This window comes from Scyliorhinus torazame, chromosome 19 (genome assembly GCF_047496885.1).
Source record: "Scyliorhinus torazame isolate Kashiwa2021f chromosome 19, sScyTor2.1, whole genome shotgun sequence".
Lineage (NCBI taxonomy): Eukaryota > Metazoa > Chordata > Chondrichthyes > Carcharhiniformes > Scyliorhinidae > Scyliorhinus > Scyliorhinus torazame.
The window spans coordinates 131,759,892-131,782,244 of NC_092725.1; the positions used below are offsets into that span (position 1 = coordinate 131,759,892).

The 22,353-nt window shown below is 42.0% G+C and overlaps 1 protein-coding gene across 5 annotated transcripts in view; it reads left to right on the forward strand.

Moving 5' to 3' along the window:
- Positions 1-266: 266 nt before the first annotated feature.
- The window catches only part of cttnbp2 (cortactin binding protein 2), a 208,846-nt gene continuing 186,759 nt past the window's right edge, over positions 267-22,353 (forward strand). For all 5 annotated transcript variants that reach the window (XM_072485237.1, XM_072485238.1, XM_072485240.1 and 2 more), the window contains exons 1-2: positions 267-411; positions 1,303-1,410. In XM_072485237.1, coding sequence (XP_072341338.1) covers positions 337-411; positions 1,303-1,410 — 183 coding nt within the window. In that variant the 5' untranslated portion in view covers positions 267-336. The remainder of the gene's footprint in view (positions 412-1,302; positions 1,411-22,353) is intronic.

Consider the following 22,353-nt stretch of genomic DNA (forward strand, 5'->3'; position numbering starts at 1 on the left):
TTCAGGTTTGGCTTTTTTTTTCTGCATTCTGTCTTGAGGATCGGTTTCTGTAGTTTCTCTCCGGTTTGGGTTGTGCAGTATTTCTATAACCCCCATTTACAGTCTTTGTCGTGTGTGTGCATTCTTTCTTTACATTCGGTTTGTGCATTCTCTCTCTTTACATTCGGTTTCTACAGTCTCCTCTCGGTTGCTGTGAATGGGCCGGGGTATTTTTTTGGCTGTTGGTCACTCCCCCCCCCCCCCCCCCCGATTGTTGGCGCGCTCTCTCATTCTCTCTCTGTCTGTCTCCCTCACACCCCCTCCCTCCCGCCCACCACCCCCCTCACACAAGGCAAGATGGCGACCGAGAGCGAGCTGCGGCCGGATAGCGGCGACCCCCCGTCCGAGGAACGAGCCTCCAACAGCTGCCAGGTAAAGTGGAGCCGCCGGCCGGCCGAGAGAGATCAATGAAGGAGAGACCGAGAGATGCGTTCCCATTGTCAGAGGTGGAGTGGAGTGTGTAGAATGTAGCGACATGAATGTAGCAGACACAAACTCCTAGACACAATGTATCCCCTTTCCCTGTGTGACTTGATGCTGGAGGCGGCCTCACACACAGCCTTGAAAATGTAACCGTCTGATTTACCCCCCCCCCCCCCCCCCCCATCATTTCTTATGGTCTCTCCTCTTCGAAGTGTATCTCTTTGCTTTAAGACTACCCCCCCCCCCCCCATACGGGTTGCTGAGATTTTTCTTCTCAAGTTGGAAGGTGCCCTGTGTTTCGAAATGAAACATCGATTTCAGACATTTTTCTCTAATTCCACCCACCCACACACACGCCAATTTGGGTTTTTTTTTTGGTTGGCCCCGCAACACTTTGTCCTGGACACACACAAAAAACCGCGCCGATCGCTTTCCTGCAGCTCCTGTCTCTACAATTTATCTTGTTCGGCTCAGTAAGGCAACACTCCCGATTGTTCCCAAGATATTCTTCGTCCAAACAGTATTTCCCCCCCTTTTTTTTAAGATTGTCTGGTAATTGAGGTTTAATTGCGATTGATGAGTGCTCGGCTACCTTACAAGCTGAATTGCCCTGGAGGAAAATAGACTGCCCACCTTAAAGAATTGATTTTTTTTCTCCCTCTCTCTGTGTTTCATGCAGTGCATTGATTGTACTTTGTTTGCGGTCTCTTAATTTTTAATTAAATATCTCGTCCGATGTGCAGATCGTGTTTTGTGTTGTCATTCCAACCGATACTTGATCTGTTTGGGTAAATCTCTCACAATTGACGTGCATTTTGGACATTGGTTACTATGTTGCAGAAGTCTGAATTTGACATGGACAATCTCAGTAAACCAGAACTACTGACTCTCCTCAGCATCCTTGAAGGGGAACTGGAAGCCAGAGATCTGGTGATAGAAACACTGAGGGTAAGTGCTAGACCTTCCTTTTACACCTGGTAGTCCCCATCCCACATATTAGAAGGCTTGGTGCAAATGTGCGATGGACATAGCCGCAATTTAAAAAAAACCATTAGGATGGCTGTTGCAATTTTCCAGCTACCCACATTCAAATTGGCAAACAGTAAGTTGACATATAAGTAGTTTCAGTGACTTCCCCTTTAACGCTGATGCTGTACAGTAAATGCATGCTGTCATCATTGCACTATGCAGCAATTCTGTAAGCTTTACTGTACAGCTTGATGTCAGGGTTAAATACTTTCTGGAAGGTTTACCATTAAGCTGTACTCCTACAAATCAAAAGTGTTGCACAGATCTGATGAGAATTAATAAAGCTCAAGGAGTCCGTGGGTGGAAATGAATTATTTAAAATTATGAGTTGATAAAGCTGTTAAAACACATGGATTCGGTTTCATAAGGAACCAAGTAGTGTAAAACTAAAGTGGTAATGATTGGATTACCATTAGAATATTCTTTCTAGTTTTGGGCACCCAAGTAAGGAAGGATGTCAAGATTGTGGAGCGAGATTCATTAAAATGATACCAGTTTGAGAGGAATATGTTATGAGGCCCGAGCAAAAAGGGTCTTTTTATAGCAGAGCGGTGAAGGTTAAGGGGAAAGCCGATGGTGTTTAAAATTATCATGGGTTCGCTAAATTATTTTTAAAATGTTTATGTAGGACAGAAACTTTAGATCATACATTTAAGCTGTTTACCAAAAGGCAAAGGGAGTGGTTAGGTGCTTTTGTTGCAGAGAGGGTTGCTGCAAATTAAATGTTCTTCTATTAACTGTGGTTGGAAGCACCATTCATCATAACTTTTAAAAGTGGCAAAATACTTAGCATGTAATATTGGCTATTGGAAAGGAATAAGGGAATGGGACAGTGGATTGCTTTTTTCACAGAATCGATGTAAACACAGTGAGGTCACTGTACTGCCTTCGTACTGTGAAATTCTACGATTCTATTAGAAGCTTTAACATCAGTTTAGGAAAACAGTATTTTTGATTTTTTTTTTTTTGGAACTCCACAAGGTTGGTTTCATTTTGCGATTGTACTTATCCTGCATCATAGTCCACTTGTGCAGTGCAATCTAGAAATCATTTAAAAGCAAACTTATTAAGTGATAGAATATTGGGCAATATACATCTTGCCTGAGATCCTTAATGATTGCAAAGATACTCCAATTGGGGTTACTCTTTCTAGTGTGATGCCATGCATGTCTTACAATTATTCCCTTTGCATACCCGAGTCACATTAAATCTACTTTTAGTTTATATTGATACAATAAGTGAACAACTCTTTAAAACAAAACAGGGTGGCATTGTTAATGACCCACATTAAACGGAGAGTCCAAATGTAGGAAACTATGCTTGTCCTTTTCTTCCCCCTCTCCCTCTGACTATATTTTCCGAGGCACTGTCTTTGGCACTAATCCATATATATATATTTTTTTTAAAAAGAGAAGTGTTAAACTGGTTACTTTTTCAGCTACACTATATGTTATGACTCAGTGTAAAAACAGCACCCATTCTTTCTGATTTTCCTTAAATAAATAATTTGTAAGCATCAGATTTCAAGTGCCCTTGGTGCTTTAAATCTTAAACTAGGCTAGTTTGTTTACCTTTAAACTTTCAGTTGGTCACATGGATGGAACTTGAATTGTCTGTTGGCCGCACCTACGAGGCGGTTTGTACATCAGTAGATAATATTTTAAAAGGAGTTGTTGGCTTGTATTTCATTCTTTAGTTAATGCTATTAAGGTAGAGTTGACGGGGCAGTTGTAAAGGGTCCTGTAACCTTATTATTTCAACTTAAATTTCCACAATATTTGTACCAGTACAGTAGGCCGTTTTTGACGTGTTTTCACTGGGGCAAATTGCTGATGTGCATAATTATAGCACAATGTTGTGGTTAAATAGACTGAATGTCTGAAATGCTGTAATTCATTTTCAAATTAAGTATTTATGTTCAAAGCCTGCTTTCCCATCCTTTCAACCACGCTAACAGGAGGGGGAGGCAGTGTTATTGTCGCTAGACTGGTAATCCAAAGACTCTGGGTAATACTATGGGGCTCCAGGTTCCCACCATGGCGGAATTTGAACTTGGTAAAAGAAAATCTGGAATTAAACCACTTTCAATTGTCGTAAAAACCCATCTGGTTCATCAATGTCCTTTAGGGAAGTAAATCTGCCATTCGTACACGTGACTCCAGACCCAACAGCAATGTGGTTGACTCTTTAAGTGCCGATCAAGCCACTCTGTTGAATCAAACCGCTAATGGGGTCTCAAAGACCTGAAACTGGATAGACCACCCAGTATCAATCTACACTGATGGTGACAAGGGTGCAACATGCACACAGGTTGAGGGACTTCAGTGTCCATCACCTCACCAAGAGTGGCTCGGTAGCACCACTTTCGACCAAGATGGTCAACTCACATAGCTGCTTGGCTGGGTCTGCGGTAGGTGGTGAGGCAACTAACAAGAGGGAAAGGCATACTTGGCCTCATCCTCACCAACCTTCCTGCTGCAGATACATCTGTCTATGACAGTATTGGTAGGAGCGACTACCACACAGTCCTTGTGGAGACAAATCCCGTCTTAAGATTGAGGGATACCCATCATTGTGTTTATGGCACTACCGCCATGCTAAACGGGATAGATTTTAAACAAACCTAGCAACTCAAAAACTAGACATCTATGAGGTTGTGTGGGCCACCAGCAGCAGCAGAATTGTCCTCCACCTTTATCTGTAACCTCGACACTCTCTGGTGAAGCAACAACACAGGACACTTGCGTGCCAAATAGCATAAGCAGAAAGTGATGGACAGAGCTAAACAACTCCGCACCAAGGATCAGGTCTGAGGCTCTACAGTCCTGCTACATGCAGCCATGAATGGTGGTGGACAATTAACTCATTGGAGGGCAGCACAGTGGCGCAGTGGTTAGCATTGCTGCCTCACGGCGCCGAGGTCCCAGGTTCGATCCCGGCTCTGGGTCACTGTCCGTGTGGAGTTTGCACATTTATCCCCATGTTTGCGTGGGTTTCACCCCCACAGCCCACAGATTTGCAGGGCAGGTTAATTGGCCACGTTAAATTGCCCCTTAATTGGAAAAAAAGAATTGGGTATTCTAAATTTATTTTTAAAATAAATAACTCATTGGAGGTGGCTCCAAAGTATCCCCATCCTCAATGATGGAGGAGCCCAGCACATCAGTGCAAAAGACAAAGCTGAGGCATTCGCTACAATCTTAAACCAGAAGTGCCGAATGGATGATCTAACTCGGCCTCCTCCGAACGTCCCCGACATCACAGATGCCAGTCTTTAGCCAGTTTGGTTCACTCTGATATCAAAAAAACAGCTGAAGGCATTGGATACTTCAAAGTCTTTGGGCCCTGACAATATTCTGGCACCAGTATTGAAGACTTGCATTCCAGAACTTGCCGTGCCCCTAGCCAAGCTGTTCCAGCTACAATACTGGCATATACCCAACAAAGTGGAAAATTGCCTAAACGTGTCCTGTGTACAAGAATTGGGACAAATCCAACCTGCCAATTATTTCCCCAGCAGTTTACTCCGATCATCAGTAAATTGATGGGTCATCAACACAGTAATCAGTGGCAATTGCTTAGCAATAAGCTGCTCACTGATGCTCAGTCATTCAGTTCCTGACCTCATTTAAGGACTGGACTGCAGGGGTGAGATCAAGGCTGCATTGGACAGGTGTGGTATCAAGGAACCCTAGCAGAACTGGAGTCAATGGGAATTGGGTGCGGGGGGCAACTTACTGCTGGTTGGAGTCATACCGAGCACTAAGAAAGATATTGTGGTTGTTGGAGGTCAGTCATACCAACCCCAGGACATCATTGCACAAATTAAGAGAATCTCAGGATAGTGCCCTCGGTCCAACCACCTTCAGCTCCTTCATCAATGTCCTCACTTCTATCATCAGGTCAGAAGTGGGGTGGGTGCTCTTGATTGCACAACATTTAGCACCATTCTTGACTTCTCAGATACTGAAGTAGTCCATGTCAAAATGCAGAAAGACATGGACAACATCTAGGATTGGACTACAAAGTGGCAAGTAACATTTGCACCACACAAGTGCCAAGCAATGACCATCCCCAACAAGGAAGAGAATCTAACCATCAGCCCCTAATATTCATTGGCATTGCCATAGCTAAATTCCCCACTATCAACATCCTGATGGTTACCATGGACCAAAAACTTAACTGGACTAGCTGTATAAATACTGTGGCTACAAGAGCAGGTCAGAGGTGCGGAATCCTGCAGCGTGTATCTCCACCTCTCGACTCCCCAGAGCCTGCCCACCATCTACAAGGCACAAGTCAGGAGTGTGATGGAATACTCCCCACTTGTCTGGATGAGTGCAGCTCCAACAACACTGAAGAAGCCAGCTTGGTTGGCACCCCATGCATTAATATTCACTCCCATCACCACCAGCACAGTAGTAGTGGTGTGTGCCTGCTACAGTGTGCCATCTACACGGAGTACTGCAGGAACTTGCGAAGACTCCTTGGACAGCACTTTCCAAACCCATGGCTACTACCATTTAGAAGGATAAGGGCTGCAGACACATGAGAACACCACCACTTAGATATTTTCCTCCAAGTCACTCACCATCCTGACTTGGAAATATTTCACTGTCCCTTCACTGTCGCTGGCTTAGAATCCTGGTACTCCCTCCCTAACAGCACAGTGGGTGTACCTACACCACATGGACTGCAGTGGTTCACAAAGTCAGCTTACCACCCACTTCTTGAGGGCAATTGGGATAGGCAATAAATGCTGGCTTTGCCCACATCCCTTGAATGAATTTTTAAAAATAAACCACAGACATTGGCTCTCTGTCCCTCATGCAGTTTACATTATAACAGAAAATTCTGAAATTACTCAGCAGATCTGGCAGTGTCTGTGGAGAAAAGAAGAGTTAATGTTTTCAAGTTGAGCACTCTCAATATAATTCTGTGCATTTTCCATACCCCCAACCCACCCATCACCAACCCCATACCTACCAGCGGACCTTGGTCTTAACGTCAGGACTTCCCTCCCAATAGCCTTCTATCTCCACTCTCCTACCTCTCAAAGCCTTCCTTTTCAAAACAAGCCTTTGGTCATCGCTCAGCCTCCTCTGCTCCCACCCTATCCCCGTTACCTAATTTTCTGTGAAGTATCATGGGAATTGTTCTACATGATTCTTGTATACTCATGTAATGATGTACGCACTTTAAAGAGTGCCATTTGGTTATGGACCGTTTGGGAATTATATAGTTAAGTCTGTACAAACGACCATATTTGGGAAGGAAATGTAGCAAATTTGGTGTGTCTTGGTTGCATTTACTTACAACCACGGGCAGCACGGTGGCGCAATGGGTAGCACTACGGCCTCGCGGCACCGAGGTCTCTGGTTCGATCCTGGCTCTGGGTCACTGTCCGTGTGGAGTTTGCACATTCTCCCCATGTTTGTGTGGGTTTCGCCCCCACAACCCAAAAGATGCGCAGGGTAGGTGGATTGGCCACGCTATATTGCCCCTTAATTGGAAAAAAATGAATTGGGTACTCTAAATATTAAAAAAAAAAAGACTTACAAACACTACAGCTTCGGACGAGGAAGGAATTTATATGTTAGGCAAACAGTTCTGTTCAAATTTATTTTCGGAATCTGTGGTTGTTCAGAGTAACAACTTGCGGCATTGGCCATTATGAATACATCTGGAACTGAGTTAGGTTGATCAGAGGCATTAACGTTCTTGCTGTGTGCTTTATTGTCTGAAATATACTTATTACCAGGTTTTCCCTTCGAATATGGTTAACATTGTTCTTGAGTAAATCTTGTTTGTCCCACGCCATTTTCATCCTGATGCTTGCAGTAATGTGTTTCTAGCCACAATTGATTCCTATTGGTCAATATTTCTGAATATGGAATCATTGTTTACTGGAAAGCTGCTCACTGGTAGCACATAATAATCTTTATTGTCACAAGTAGGTTTACATTAACACTGCAGTGAAGTTACTGTGAAAAGCCCCTAGTTGTCACATTCTGGCGCCTGTTCGGTAACACAGAGGGAGATCCTGAATTTATTCCGCTTGTAAGAGGCCTATGAAATGTAATATTATGTTCACTCAATGAGAGCATCTAATTGTGTTGCATCCAGTTTAAAAAAATTCTGAAGATTGGTGAAAACGCATTATTGAAATGGCCTATTAAATATTCTATACTTAGCACAAAAACTGGGTCACTACTCACTTGTGACTTACAAGGCTATGGGAGCTTACAACTTACAATTTTCACTCATTTATAAATTGACACTGTATTTTCTTATCTATTTTCTTCAAATCATTTTGGGGGATATTGGAATTTCATTTTAATGAATATTTCTTCAAAATGAGTGATTGTTGGGATCCGACCTTCTGCAATTCTCAAGTCAAGTATAATGCAACTCTGATGCACAGTCACGTTCTGTTTATTATGCTCCATTAACTGCAACCCTGTGCTGGAACAGTACGTGTTTTGTCAATTAGCATTCTACAGTCTCACAATGGGATTGTCAAATTATGGACGCCCAACCTTGCTGACCAGGTAATGGCATATGCAAAGGATTGCATTTTCAATTGTGGGGTCTGGGTAGCTGTGTTGAGGGTGTTGGTGGGGGAAATCAATTATTGAAGTGCCATGTGAGAGTACCTTTAAGAAATGGGTGTTTATAAATGGGTGTGTATATAAATATCTGTAGTGAGAGTACCTTTAAGAAATGAGTGTTTATTACTGCAGTGATGTCAGAGAGGGGGTGGAGCTGTCTGTCAGCTTTACTTTCGTTTTAGATTGTTTGCTGCAGGGTGTGTTTTAGTTTCGTTTTCAGAGCTGGATAGCTGCAGTCACAGCCAGAAGGTGTATTAGAGTCTCTCTCTGTAATCTAAAGAATGTAAATCGATCCTTTGGTGATTTAAAACTAATAACTGCTCTCAGTAGTGACTTTAACCTGTATTTGAATTGATGGTTGCTAAGGTGTTCACTGTTTGTTTTAAAAAGCTTAACTTGAGTTAATAGAATAAACATTGTTTTGCTTTAAAAAAATACTTTTCCATTTCTGCTGTACCACACCTGTAGGATGGACCGTGTGCTCCCCATACCACAATCTATTAAAAGTTGTGGGTCAGGTGAAATCCATGATACACTTTGGGGTTCTCTAAACCCTGGCCCATAACAAATTGGGGGCTCGAGGGGGATAAAAGTCTATCTGTTGGATTCGCTTTGTGAACTTAAAAGACAGTGAGGGGTGAGCATATTGTGAGTGCTTTTCAGGTGTGGTATTTTAGTTTAAGTAGGGAGTGTGTTGTGGACAATGGCTCTTTCAGAGGCAAGTTTTTTTTGGGCGGAGACAGTCACCTTACAGACAGACTAAAAGCAGACTGTTAGATTTGGCAAAAACATTGCAGTTAATATTACCTGACAAAATGCAAAAAGATGAGGTAATTATGGTGGTGGCTAAGCATTTAAAGTTGCCTGAGATACAGTTTGACTCATTGGAAATGGCAAAAATTTAGTTTTTGGAACATGAGAAAGAATTAAAGCAGCTTGAATACGAAAGAGAGAGAGAGAGGAAAAAGAAAGAGAGAGAGAGGAAAAAGAGAGAGAAGAAAGGAAAAAAGAAAGAATAGCCCTAGCAGAACAAAAAGAAAGAGAAAGGGAGATACAGATCAGGGAAAAAGATAAAGAGAGAGAGTTTGAACTTCAGAAAATGGCCATGAAACATGACAGTCAGTTTAAATTGGCAGACGTAAAGGGAAACGTACAGTTGGTTGATAGTGATGAGGATAGTGAGAAAGAGTGTCGTAGTCGAAGGCTTGTGGGGATCTATTTAAATATGTCCAAGCATTGCCAAGGTTTGACGAGAAGGAGGTAGAAGCCTTTTTCATTTCATTTGAGAAGGTGGCTAAACAAATGAAATGGCCACAGGACATGTGGATATTACTGATTCAAACAAAGCTGGTAGGTAGGGCTAGTGAAGTGTTTGCATCACTACCGGAGGAGGTATCTGGGACTTATGAGGAGGTGAAAAAAATCCATCTTAGGTGCATATGAACTAGTGCCTGAAGCCTACAGACAAAGGTTTAGCAATTTAAGGAAAGAATTTGGTCAAACATACATGGAGTTTGAAAGGATCAAACAGAGTAATTTTGATAGGTGGATAAGGGCTTTAAAAATAGACCAAACGTATGAAGCTCTCAGAGAAATTATACTTTTGGAGGAGTTTAAAAATTCAATTCCTGATGTAGTGAGAACTTGTGTGGAAGAGCAGAGGGTTAAAACTGCGAGGTTGGCAGCGGAAATGGCAGATGATTATGAATTAGTTCATAAATCAAAGCTTGGTTTCCGACATCAGTTTCAGCCTGTGAGGGATAGAAACTGGGGACATGGAAAATACTCAAGTGGTAGAGGTAAAGGAGATCTGATGGGAGATAATAAGGAGAGTGTACCTCAGATTCAAAAAGAAATCCAGGAGGGTGGAAAAGAAATGAAAAATTTCAAATGCTTTCACTGTAATAAACTAGGCCATGTAAAGTCACCGTGTTGGTGGTTGAAGAAAAGCAATGGGAAGGCTGATGTAAAACAGGTTAAGACAGTGGGGTTTGTTAAAGTGGTAAAGGAAAGCCCAAGGGAAGTGAAGGAGGTGCAAAAGATTGTATAGCCTGATCAAGAGGTGATTGATAATAAGGTGCCAGATCTCTTTAAAGAATTTACTTGTGTGGGTAAAGTTTACTCATGCGTGTCAGGAGAGTAGGTAAAGACGTCACAATTTTAAGAGATACGGGAGCTAATCAATCTTTAATGGTAAGAGATGAGGAGTTATGTAGTTTGGGAAGAATGTTGCCAGTAAAGGTGGTAATATGTGGAATTCGGGGTGAGAGGAGTAGTGGTCCATTATATAAGGTAAGGTTGGAAAGTCCAGTGAAGAGTGGTGAAGTGGTAGTAGGAGTAATAGAGAAAGAATCTTGTCCAGGAATACAATTTATCTTGGGTAATGATATAGCTGGATCGCAGATGGGAGTGATGCCTATTGTGGTTGATAAGCCAGTGGAAAATCAGACAACTGAAGTGTTGAAGAACGAATATCCTGGGATTTTTCTGGATTGTGTAGTAACAAGGTCGCTAAGTCACAGGTTAAGACGAGGAGAAATCAGAGAGTGAAGATAAAGTTGAAGTGCAATTATCAGAAACTATTTTTGATCAGATGGTTGAAGAAGAACAAGAACAGGTGGATGATGAGGCAGATATTTTTAGTTTAGGAAAATTGGCGGAGTTACAACAGAAAGATGTAGAAATAAAACGGATGTATCAGAAAGCATACACGGAAGAGGAATCTGCGTGTATACCAGAGTGTTATTCCCGTAAAAGTGATGTCTTGATGAGAAAATGGAGACCTTTACATATGCAGGCGGATGAAAAGTGGGCAGAAGTTCATCATGTAGTATTGCCTGTATGGTATAGAAAGGAGGTGTTGCGAGTTGCACATGAGGTACCAGTGGGAGGACATTTGGGAACAAGGAGAACTCAAGTTAAAATCCAAATCATTTTTATTGGCTTGGACTACATAAAGATGTAGTTAAATTTTGGCAATCATGTCACACATGTCAAGTGATAGGGAAACTTCAAGCAGTTATAAAACCAGCGCCCTTAATACCCATTCCAGCATTTGAGGAACCATTTACAATGGTCCTAATTGATTGCGTAGCACCGCTTCCTAAAACGTAAAGTGGGAATCAATATCTTTTGACTATAATGGATGTGTCTACTAGGTTTCCAGAGGCCATTCCTGTACGTAATATTACAGCTAAAAAGATTGTGGAGGAGTTACTTAAATTCTTTACTAGATATGGACTACCCACCGAAATACAATTGGATCAAGGATCAAATTTTATCTCAAGGTTATTCAAAGAAGTTATGGATAGCTCAGGAATAAAACAATTTAAATCAACTGCGTACCATCCAGAATCGCAGGGAGCGTTAGAAAGGTGGCATCAGACATTATAGACAATGTTGAGGGCTTATTGTCAAGGTTATCCAGAGGATTGGGATAAAGGAATTCCATTCGTACTGTTTGCAATTAAGGATGCACCTAATGAGTCAACCAAATTTAGTCCTTTTGAACTAATTTTTGGTCATGAGGTAAGAGGACCACTTAAATTGATTCAGAAAAAATTGGTAAGTGAGAAGTCGGAAATTACATTATTGGATTACGTGCCAAATTTTAGGGAACGATTAAATAGAGCAGGTGAATTGGCTAGACAACATAAAAAAGTTGCACAAAATGTGATGAAACGGATAGCGGACAAGACATCCAATGTTCGTAGTTTTGCCAATGGAGATAAAGTTTTGTTACCAGTGGTAGGTGAGCCTTTAAAAGCATGGTTTTGTGGACCTTATCAGATTGAAAGGAAATTAAGTGAGGTGAATTATGTGGTAAAAACACCAGATAGAAGGAAGACTCACCGAGTGTGTCATGTGAATATGCTTAAAAGGTACTTTGACGGGAAGGAGAGAAAAAGGAAGAGGGTTTAATGATTCTAATTCAAAGTGACGAACCAAATCCAGATGACTGAATTTGACATACCTCCAATTAAATTGGAAAACGAGGATGTTCTTAAAAATTGGGATAAATTGTTGAGTTACCATCCAGAGGAAAAACGGACTGACGTGAAAGAGTTATTGATATCATGCGGGCAAGTTTATAGAGATAAATTGGGAAGTACTAAAATGGCTAAACATGATGTAGATGTGGGAAATGCTGTTCCAATCAAACAACATCCATACAGACTTAACCCTTTAAAATTGGCACAGGTTAACAAAGAGATTGAGAGTATGCTTAAAAATGGTATAATTGAAGTGGGTTGCAGCCAATGGAGATCACCCATAGTGATAGTACCTAAACAGACGGTACCCAGCGGTTGTGTGTGGAGTATAGAAAGGTTAATGCAGTTACAAGAACGGACTCTTATCCTATCCCAGGTTTGGAGGATTGCATTGAGAAAGTGGGACAATCAGCTTTTATTTCCAAACTGGATTTACTTAAAGGTTACTGGCAGGTACCTTTATCCAAAAGGGGAAGGAGCTTTCAGCTTTTGTGACTCCAGATGGTATATACCAATACAAAGTTATGCCATTTGGCATGAAAATCGCCCCAGCCACATTTCAACGGTTAAGTAACAAAGTTGTTTCAGGATTACCCAATTGTGCGGTTTACATCGACGATCTGGTAATTTTCAGCCAGACATGGAAAGAACATTTAAAACATCTGATGGAGTTATTCGATTGACTTCAAGAGGCGGGTTTGGTGATAAACCTAGCCAAAAGTGAATTTGGGAAAGCCCAAGTCACTTTCCTTGGCCATACAATCAGACAGGGTCGAATGGTCACACGGGATGTGAAACTAACAGTTATTGAGGAGTTTTCAATACCTTCAAGACGAAGGGAAATAATGCGATTTCTTGGCATGAGTGGATTTGATCGAACATTTGCGCAAAAGATTTGTAGCGTGATTGCTCCACTGACGGACTTGCTCAAGAAGCGTGACAAATTCCAATGGACAGCGGAGTTTCAACAGGCATTTGACGGCCTGAAAGCTGTGATAACCAATGTTCCTGTGTTGGAGAATTACAAGGGATTCTGTGATCAGACTGAACTAAAGTATCTAACTTTAAAGAGAAATGCCGAAGCGTAGAGAAATGGACGGATTGTGCAGAGACCTTCTTGTTCAAAGAGACTATCAATCATGAAGGATTTCAGTTGCAGGAAGAAAAAAAAAAAAATGGACTATATTATTATACCTGTTTGCGGTGTTGTTTTTTGAAACGATAACGTATATTTACTGTGTGCATTTCTTCAAGGATAGTGAAACGGTGAAAAATGAAACCCTCTTGAAGTTAATGGTTTATTTATTTTTTCTTGGGGGGAGGTGTCATGTGAGAGTACCTTTAAGAAATGGGTGTTTATAAATGGGTGTGTATATAAATATCTAGTGAGAGTACCTTTAAGAAATGGGTGTTTATTACTGCAGTGATGTCAGAGGGGGTGGAGCTGGGCTGTCTCAGCTTTTTACTTTGGTTTTAGGTTGTTTGCTGCAGGTTGTGTTTAGTTTCATTTTCAGAGCTGGATAGCTGAAGTCACAGCCAGAAGGTGTATTAGGGTCTCTCTCTGTAATCTAAAGAATGTAAATCAATTCTTTGGTGATTTAAAACTAATAACTGCTCTCAGTATTGACTTTAATCTGATGTGCTTCTGTTAAAAGTTATTTTTTGTCTTCTGGATGTTAAAAGGAAAGCTTAAAGGATTATTTAGTGTTGTATTCTTTGATGTTTTTAAATTGATGGTTGCTAAGATGTTCAGTATTTTAAAAAGGTTAACTTGAGTTCATAGAATAAACATTGTTTTGCTTTAAAAAGTACTTTTCCATTTCTGCTCTACCACATCTGCCGAGTGGGCCATGTGCTCCCCATACCACAATCTATTAAAAGTTGTGGGTCAGGTGAACTCCATGATACACTTTGGGGTTCTCTAAACCCTGGCCCACAACAGAAGCATGTGTTGGTGTTGCAGCAGTTGATTTGTTGGCCTACACGATCAGTTTGGGAAAATCAATGGCTATCATTTACTGATCACCTTAATGCTGATCCCGACTGTGCCGTGTTTCTGATACCACTGTTGCCTTATGTCCTGTTTTGCAGGACATAAAGTACTGCACAATCCGTCCATTTCTCTACGCTTCGGAGAAGCACCTCAGAACATTAGACCAGACTCTGTGCTGAAAGGAGGCATGACTGCCTTTGCATGGTCCCTGTCTCCAGCTGAGAGAGCAAATCAGCAATATTGAGTCGAAGCAGCAGCCAGGCTCAGTAACATGAAACATGCCAAAAATATATTGCTTCCTGGAAAAGGTTTGGAGGTGGGAATAGTATCTCTGTGATCGAGTGAGTTTCAGAAAAAAATAGATACTTTCTATAATCTACGGGGAAACAGGGAGGACTCTGTATGAATTGCGGCAGTTCTGTTGGTGAAGTACCTCAGATGAGGGAGGATGAATGTCAAGAGCTTTAAAAGGGAAAATAATGGCCGGGTTGATCCATTGAATATTGATTCACCCAAATATCACATTTTTCCTGTGGCGTTTTAGATGTTAAAAGATATCATGTGATATCATGTGAAGCCAATTCCAACTGCAGGACATAAAGTTGGCAGTACAATCAATGATGCCAAAATAATTTTCCTGGCCACTTCCCATTTGCTGTTTGTGCACAAATCATATATCGCATTTTCCTACATAATAATAGTTACTGCACTTCAAAAATAGCTTCTTCTCTGCGAAGTGCTTTGGAATATCCTAAAAGTGCAAGGTACTACATAAATGTGCACTTTCTCTTTCATAAGCGTTTAACATTAACTTGAAAGCACCAACTTTTTTCAGAGTGTGTGTCTCTCTCTCTTTCCCCTCCCCCAGGCTTGCCTAGAAATATACCAGCAATGCATATGGGTAGGAGGGAGGGCAGTATAATGTGGGGTACATGTGTGCATTTTGAAATCTGATTGTGGGTCGGCCACTGAGCTTCTGTTTGAACCTATTTTAAAATGTCCGTTTGAGGAAAGCGTCTTCTATTGAGGAGAAAAAGGTTTGATCTAATTTGTCTGGAACTAGATTTATCTCCCTGCAGTGAAAAATCAATTGGGAGCTTGGTTATCTGGGCTACAGTTAGACTGAATTGGTCTTTTTAAACATGTAACTTCCAATTTTTCTCTGGTCACTCTCTTGTGAAGCACCTTAGAACATTTTTGCTATGTTAAAAGCACTATTTAAATACAAGTTTTCATTGCAAAATAAAGAAGACACACTTGGCAACATTAAAAAAAAAATCTATTTTATTTTGGATTTGCTGACCTGTGAAGTACTTGACTTTTATTCTTGATCCACTTCCAGAAGCAGTGCTCCACATTAATTTGGAGGACAGGCCCTTATATACAAGGGCAGGATTTTTATACCGTGGATACACTATTTTATAAGAAAAATACATTCAATCATTTTGCACACAGGAGGAATATAGATGACATTCTATTGAATCAAATAATTGCCTTCGGTACCTCCCAAATGCCTACTTTTTCTTCCTTATCCTTTCGAAGCGAACAAAAACCCATCAGACTTGGATTGAAAATTTCAATTAACCTAACATTGACAGCCTGCTGGGAAGAAGAGTTTGAGTTTTTTGTGTGTGTGGGGGGGGAAAAGTTCCTGATTTAAATCCTGAATGGTTTAGATCTAATTTCAAAATTGACCCCCTCGGCCTGGAAGCTCGATCATAGGAAATCGTTTTTCCTTCTTCGCTGAGTCCTTTTGTTATTTTAGGTCACCCTTCTTCATCCTTCTAAGCTCAAGGAAATAAAGGACAAGTTTTTACAATCTGTCCCCTTTAAGCCTGAAACCATTCTAATAAATCTGTACGGTAGACACTCTCATATTCGGTATACCTTTCTGAAGGTTTCTCCCCGTATCTGCGTGGGTTTCACCCCCACAACCCAACGATGTGCTGGTAGGTGGATTGGCCATGCCAGATTACCCCTTAATTGGAAAAATAAATAATTGGGTACTCTAAATTTAAAAAAAAAAAAAACCTTTCTGAAGGTGCCCAAAACTGAATGCAGCACTTCAGATAAGGTCTGACCACAATTCTCTAAAATTGAAGTATAATTTTCCTTTTTTTGTATTCTAGTCCCTTTCTGATAAAGGCATTGACATTTATGATTATTGTGCTGTCCACTAAAGTTTGGTTATTTCTGCCCATTGATATCCAAATCGGTTCCACAGTGTCTCATTGTGAAGAATATATTATGGTCTGTCTTCCTTGGATAGAATTGGGCAATGTCCTCTCACTGCCCTACTTTTAAATACATTTCTCAGTTTTGCCTGCTCCCTATGTCTACCTGTCTTTGAAACTTCCTGCTTCAATCTGCCCAATATACTCCTAATTTACTGTCGTCTGTAAACACGGATATACAACTTTTTCTTCCTTGATCCAAGTCACCGATTAGGTTTGTAGCGGAAAAACTGAGATGCCAGTACAGATCTCCGAGGAACATTGCTTGTCGCATTCCACCAATCAGAGAATATGGTTTCCTCCAGGTTTTACTTATCCCGTCTCCTACTTCCCGACGAAGTACAAACTATACTGCAAGATTTGGTGTGCTTTCGTTTTTGCTAATCTCTCGTGTAAAACCTTGTCAGAATGAATTCATCGAATCTCGAAAGTGCAGAAGGAGGCCATTTGGCCCATTGAGTCACACCGACCCTCTGAAAGGGCACCCTACCTAGGCCCATTCTCCCGTCCTGTTCCCGTAGCCCCACCTAACCTATACATCCCAAGACACTAAGGGCAACTTTATCATGGCCAATCACCTAACCTGGACATCTTTGGACTGCCTTCCTGGAAATCATAGAATCATAAAATTCCGACAGTGCAGAAGAAGGCCATTCGGCCCATCCAGTCTGCACCAACCCTTTGAAGAGCACCCATAGAACATAGAACATACAGTGCAGAAGGAGGCCATTCGGCCCATCAAGTCTGTACCGACCCACTTAAGCCCTCACTTCCACCCTATCCCTGTAACACAATAATCCCTCCCAACCTTATTTTTGGTCACTAAGGGCAATTTATCATGGCCAATCCACCTAACCTGCACGTCTTTGGACTGTGGGAGGAAACCGGAGCACCCGGAGGAAACCCACGCAGACACGGGGAGAACGTGCAGACTCCGCACAGACAGTGACCCAGCGGGGAATCGAACCTGGGACCCTGGTGCTGTGAAGCCACACAACTCCCCCATCTAACCTGCACATCTTTTATGACACTCCGGGGGGGGGGGGTCATTATTACATTCAGCAGCCGCCTGATGTTCGCTGTGAGCTGCCTACCCCTTGACAAAGCCCGTTTGGGTCATCAACTTGCATGAATGGTTTCATTGCCCATTGCTGTAATGTACATTGTGCACAACACATGAACACAACACAAGAAGTAGAAGCAGGAACCTTTCCCGCCATTCAATACGATCATAGCTGATCTACGCCAGCCTCAACTATTTTTGGACTGCAAATATTATCTGCCTATGAAGCAGCCAAAAAGCCAGTGGCTCCAACAAAGAACGGCCAAATTAATATTTAATGATATTCGCATTTTATAATTTTCAAAACTAAAATACAAGAGCTTAGCCAGCCACAATGCTGTAACACCCTATTTACAGGATATGATAGGAAGGGTTATAGTGTTCCATATAAAAATGCCCTATGTTACCTGAGTAAATCAAAAGTGCCACGTGACAGCAAACCACTTCCCTCAAGAACAAAGTTGCAGACGACCAACATTAGAATCAACTTCTATATATAATCTGAACTATGGCATGTGACTAGATGTCAATGAACTTCTAATGACTAAGAGGCCAACACAGAACATGTCCACCACCGACTGCGATTGTGAAGTAAAGAAAATATTGGTTGAAGAACTGCTGAATCTATTAAAGGAGGTCATAAATTGATATGCATTTGACTGTGCACCGGGTGTACAGCTTGTAAATGTGAAGTTCCACGCAGTAATAAAAAGCCTGGCTGATTAAAATACATAAACTGTAGGCATGACTGATGTCATCCTCTAAAATCTGATTAGCTGGAACAGCTATAGTTTTAAAGATATGTAGTAATTGGTTTCCTCCAGGTTTTACAGATGTTTTATTGCTGCAACTATGTTAACTAGACATCTGCAATGCAAATTTGCATATGATACCAATCGTGCCCATTCTGCAAGAGAAGGGGGGAAAATCTACAAGTTTTGTAGTTTAAAACTCAAGGCATGACATTATATATTAATTTCTGAAATCATCTCCCAAGTTCCTGTGTCATGCATTAATACAGCATTTAACAAGAATGCCAGGCGTTTCCTACTGGATTCATCTGGCCATGAGAATACCTGGAATTTACAAACAGCTGCCAGTCGAGAGAGCAACTCTTAATTAACCTAAGGGTAACTATTTAGTTAGAATTTAAGTGACACCCAGCTAAATCTGAGTCGCAAAATTAAATTCTAGTAGAAATCTAGTTAATTTTTTTTTTTTTAAGGGCTCAGTGGCTAGCACTGCTGCCTCACGGTGCCAGGGGCCCAGGTTCAATTCCGACCTTGGGTGGCTGACTGTGTGGAGTTTCCACCAGGTTCCTCCAAAAGTCCAAAAATGTGCAGGTTAGGTGGGCAATGAAACCATTCATGCAAGTTGATGACCCAAATGGGCTTTGTCAAGATGTAGGCAGCTCACAGCGAACATCAGGCGGCTGCAGAATGTAATAATAGCCTCTCGGAATTTCTCCACCTGGAGAAGATTAAGTATGCCACCCGAGGGTCAGAGTTAGGCTTCCTGGACACTTGGGGGCAGTTCATCGGCCTGTTCCAAAACCTGTTTGAGGCCAGCAACGAGGAGTAAGCTAAGAAATAAAAAGATAAATGAGGAACCAAAGGACTGGCAACCCGGGATGGTTGGGGGGGGGGGGGGGGGGGGGGGCGTGGCGTGCCGGGCGCTAGGAAGGTGGGGAAACCACAAGAGAAGAGGAAGGGGTGCTGAAGCCAATGGGGGGGGGGGGAAGCGGAGAATCATAGACCGATCCAGAGGGCAACAAAATTAGAGTTAGTTAAATGAAGGACAAAATAAACCCCCCTGTAAAATAAAGTAAATTAGCATGGGCAAGAAAAATGTAATGTATATACACAACAACTGTTTATAAATATGAGAAAAGCCAATAAAAATATTTTCCCCCAAAAAATGTATGTTGATGACTGCACCCAAGATGGATAAATTACAGAGGGAAAAAAAATAAGTTTACGTCAGTCGTTATTGACATGGTGCAGTGATTTCCACAATATTTTATTTGCCTGCAAAGTTAGCACAGCAGGACTTCCTGACAGTGTCGTGACTAATATCTTGGAAATTCAGGAGTTTTGCTGGGGATTTAATTTATTACTCATAAATGAAAGGAGCTTGTTACTAATATGTGAACCACCTCTCCGGTGGCCTTGTCTCCATCCTGCTTGAAGAGATTCTGCTGAGTGCAGCCACATCAGGAATTGCTATGGAAATAGTCTGCCAGAATGGTCTGTAGGTGGCATAATTTAAGACCGAAGAATGACCTATTTTAATATTTAATATGCTGAAGCAGAGATGTTCTGTTTTCTGGCAGCAAAAATAATGGTATGCTGAAGGGGGCGGGAATAGAAGAGAACGGGGAAATTAACTTCAAGCCTTGTCAAATTTGAATGATAACACAATTGTGTTCCTGAAAACAAGAGTACCATTCTCAGTGACATTCTTTCAGCATTAAATGTGTGCAGTAAACACTAAATAGATTGTACACGGTGGCAGCCTTCCATTTTGTAGGACGATGGTTTGTGCTGGGGTGGTTAATTCTGTGTTGAGCATCACCTGGTGTGGCAATATCTACTGCATTAGCTGCAGAGGGAGACAGTGGGCTGAGAGGGTGCCTAATTTGCGGGGCTGTGCTTGCTGATCTTGGCCAGCCGAGCTTTTCATTTCCACATGCCTCTTCCCAGTGCCCTCCCAAACAACCAGCCTCCAGAGGCCAAGGCCGTCCGCATCTGTTTCCCAGATAGCTGTGTCCATGTTTGCCATCTTCATATCACACACTTGCAGCATTCTTGCAGCAGAGGTATAGACGGATAGCAGGTCATGACCCAGTGGCCAATTCACCTACGGAAGCCCTTTGGGTATACGGCTGTCAACCATCCGATGAATTTGGCTGAGCTAGTGCAGACATCATTGGCTCAGCAATGAGTGTAAGCTGATGGAATTAGCACATTGGGCTGGTTTAGCACTGGGCTAAATCGCTGGCTTTTAAAGCAGACCAAGGCAGGCCAACAGCACGGTTCGATTCCCGTACCAGCCTCCCCTAACAGGTGCCGGAATGTGGCGACTAGGGGCTTTTCACAGTAACTTCATTGAAGCCTACTTGTGACCATAAGTGATTTTCATTTCATTTCATTGTATGGCCTCTGAGTATGTGACCATGCCGAGGAGATGTCTAAGACAGTGAAGTTGGAAATGTGTTATGCTTTTTCTCATGCCATGCCATAGTCCAGGTCTCAATACTGTAGAGGAATGCACGGAGAGCAGAGGTTTGATAGATGTGCAGTTTGGTGTTCTCAGTCAAGTTGCTGTTGTTCCACACTTTCTTACTCAGCTTGGACATAGCAGCTGCAGCTTTTGCAATCCGCGTGTTGATTTCAGCATCAAGTGACTTTGCTTATTATTGTAGAGCTTAAATATATGAAGCTATCAACAACCTGCAGCGTCCCATTGTCAGTACTGATTGATGGTGGTATGGGAACATCCTGGACCAGGACATTTGTCTTCCTGATGCTGATGGTCAAAACTAAATTCCACAGGTGTGAAAGAGTCCATTTGGGGCTTCAGGTCTTCCTCGGTATGAAGTGCTTCATCAGCATAGAGCAACTGAGGACTGAGAACACATTTTGTCTTGAATCTCAGGTGAGCGAGACTATAGCTTTCTGTCTGGTGTGTATTATGTAAGTAGACATCCTCTGTAGATGACTTGAAGGCATATGACAGCAGCATAGAGAAGAACATGTCAAAGAATGTTGGTGCCAGAGACAATCCTGCTTGACCCTACTGTGGATTTCAGAGGGTTCTAATGATGCTGCGTCACAGCTAACCTTGTCCATCATATTGTCATGGAAAGGATAGTCAACACTGAGCAGCTTCGGCAGGCTGCCTCTCAACTCAAAACAGAGCCAGTTAACCTCGTGTATAACCTGAGAGTTGGAGGGTGATAGACACTGCCATCAGCAGAACCCCAAAGTCAGAACATCTTCATCTTCTGGGGGAGTTTGATGCAACAATGGGCATTGGCCGTAAGGCATGGGAAAGCCAAATGAGAATGGGACAGAGACTACTTGAACTTTGCTGCCACCCCTCGTCTTTTGTAACAAACCACTTTTTTCCGAACAAAGCATGTTGTCATGTGAGTGTCCCTTTCAGAAAAGTTTAGTCTCTTATCATGTGACTTGTAGCACATTGGGCTGTGGCTGTGAGGTGATGGGGGGGGGGGGGGGGGGGGTTCAGTTTGACTGCTTTGAACTCGAAAGGAAAAAGAAGTGTTTTCTCTGTATTTCTCTGTTTTCATTTTAAAAGTTGTTCCAGTAAAAAGCACATTGGGTCTGGCTAACTGCCTTGGTAACTTTAAAAATGTAGTTGTATTCCGGAAGAAGTTTGAATCTGCTGTTTGGAACTGGATCAGAATTTCAGGAAAAGGACCAGCCCCATTCAAGTGAGAATACAGTGTGCTGGGCCACGCCATTGAACAGGGATTTTGATCGCTACTCGGCCTTTTGGCTAAGATGAGCCTGAGATCCGGTTGCCCGGATCTGGTATGTCTTTCTTGAGGGGACAATGAATTGGATTCAATTTGAATTGGTTTTTGGAGCAGGCAAGGAGCTGGATTAGGGGTTTGCCCCTGTCCACACTCTCAGCTCTGGCTTTGTAACTCTGATAAAGTAATTTTAACAAAGGGGATTTGGTTTAATTGGATTCACAGTGCTGACCATGACACCGATCACTCCCTGGTGTGTAATAGGGTGAGGATGCAACTAAATAGATTAGTCCAATAGATACCATTACAGTAAAAGATTGCAATCATAATGGCAATATTAATGTGACCATGTTTTATGACTCAAAGATCCATGCCCCCACTCATTGGGAATGGAAAATTAAAAACATGTAGCCAGTAAAATTGTAAGCAACAAAAATGTGGAAGAAAAATAACATACCGGCATGCGTGTAT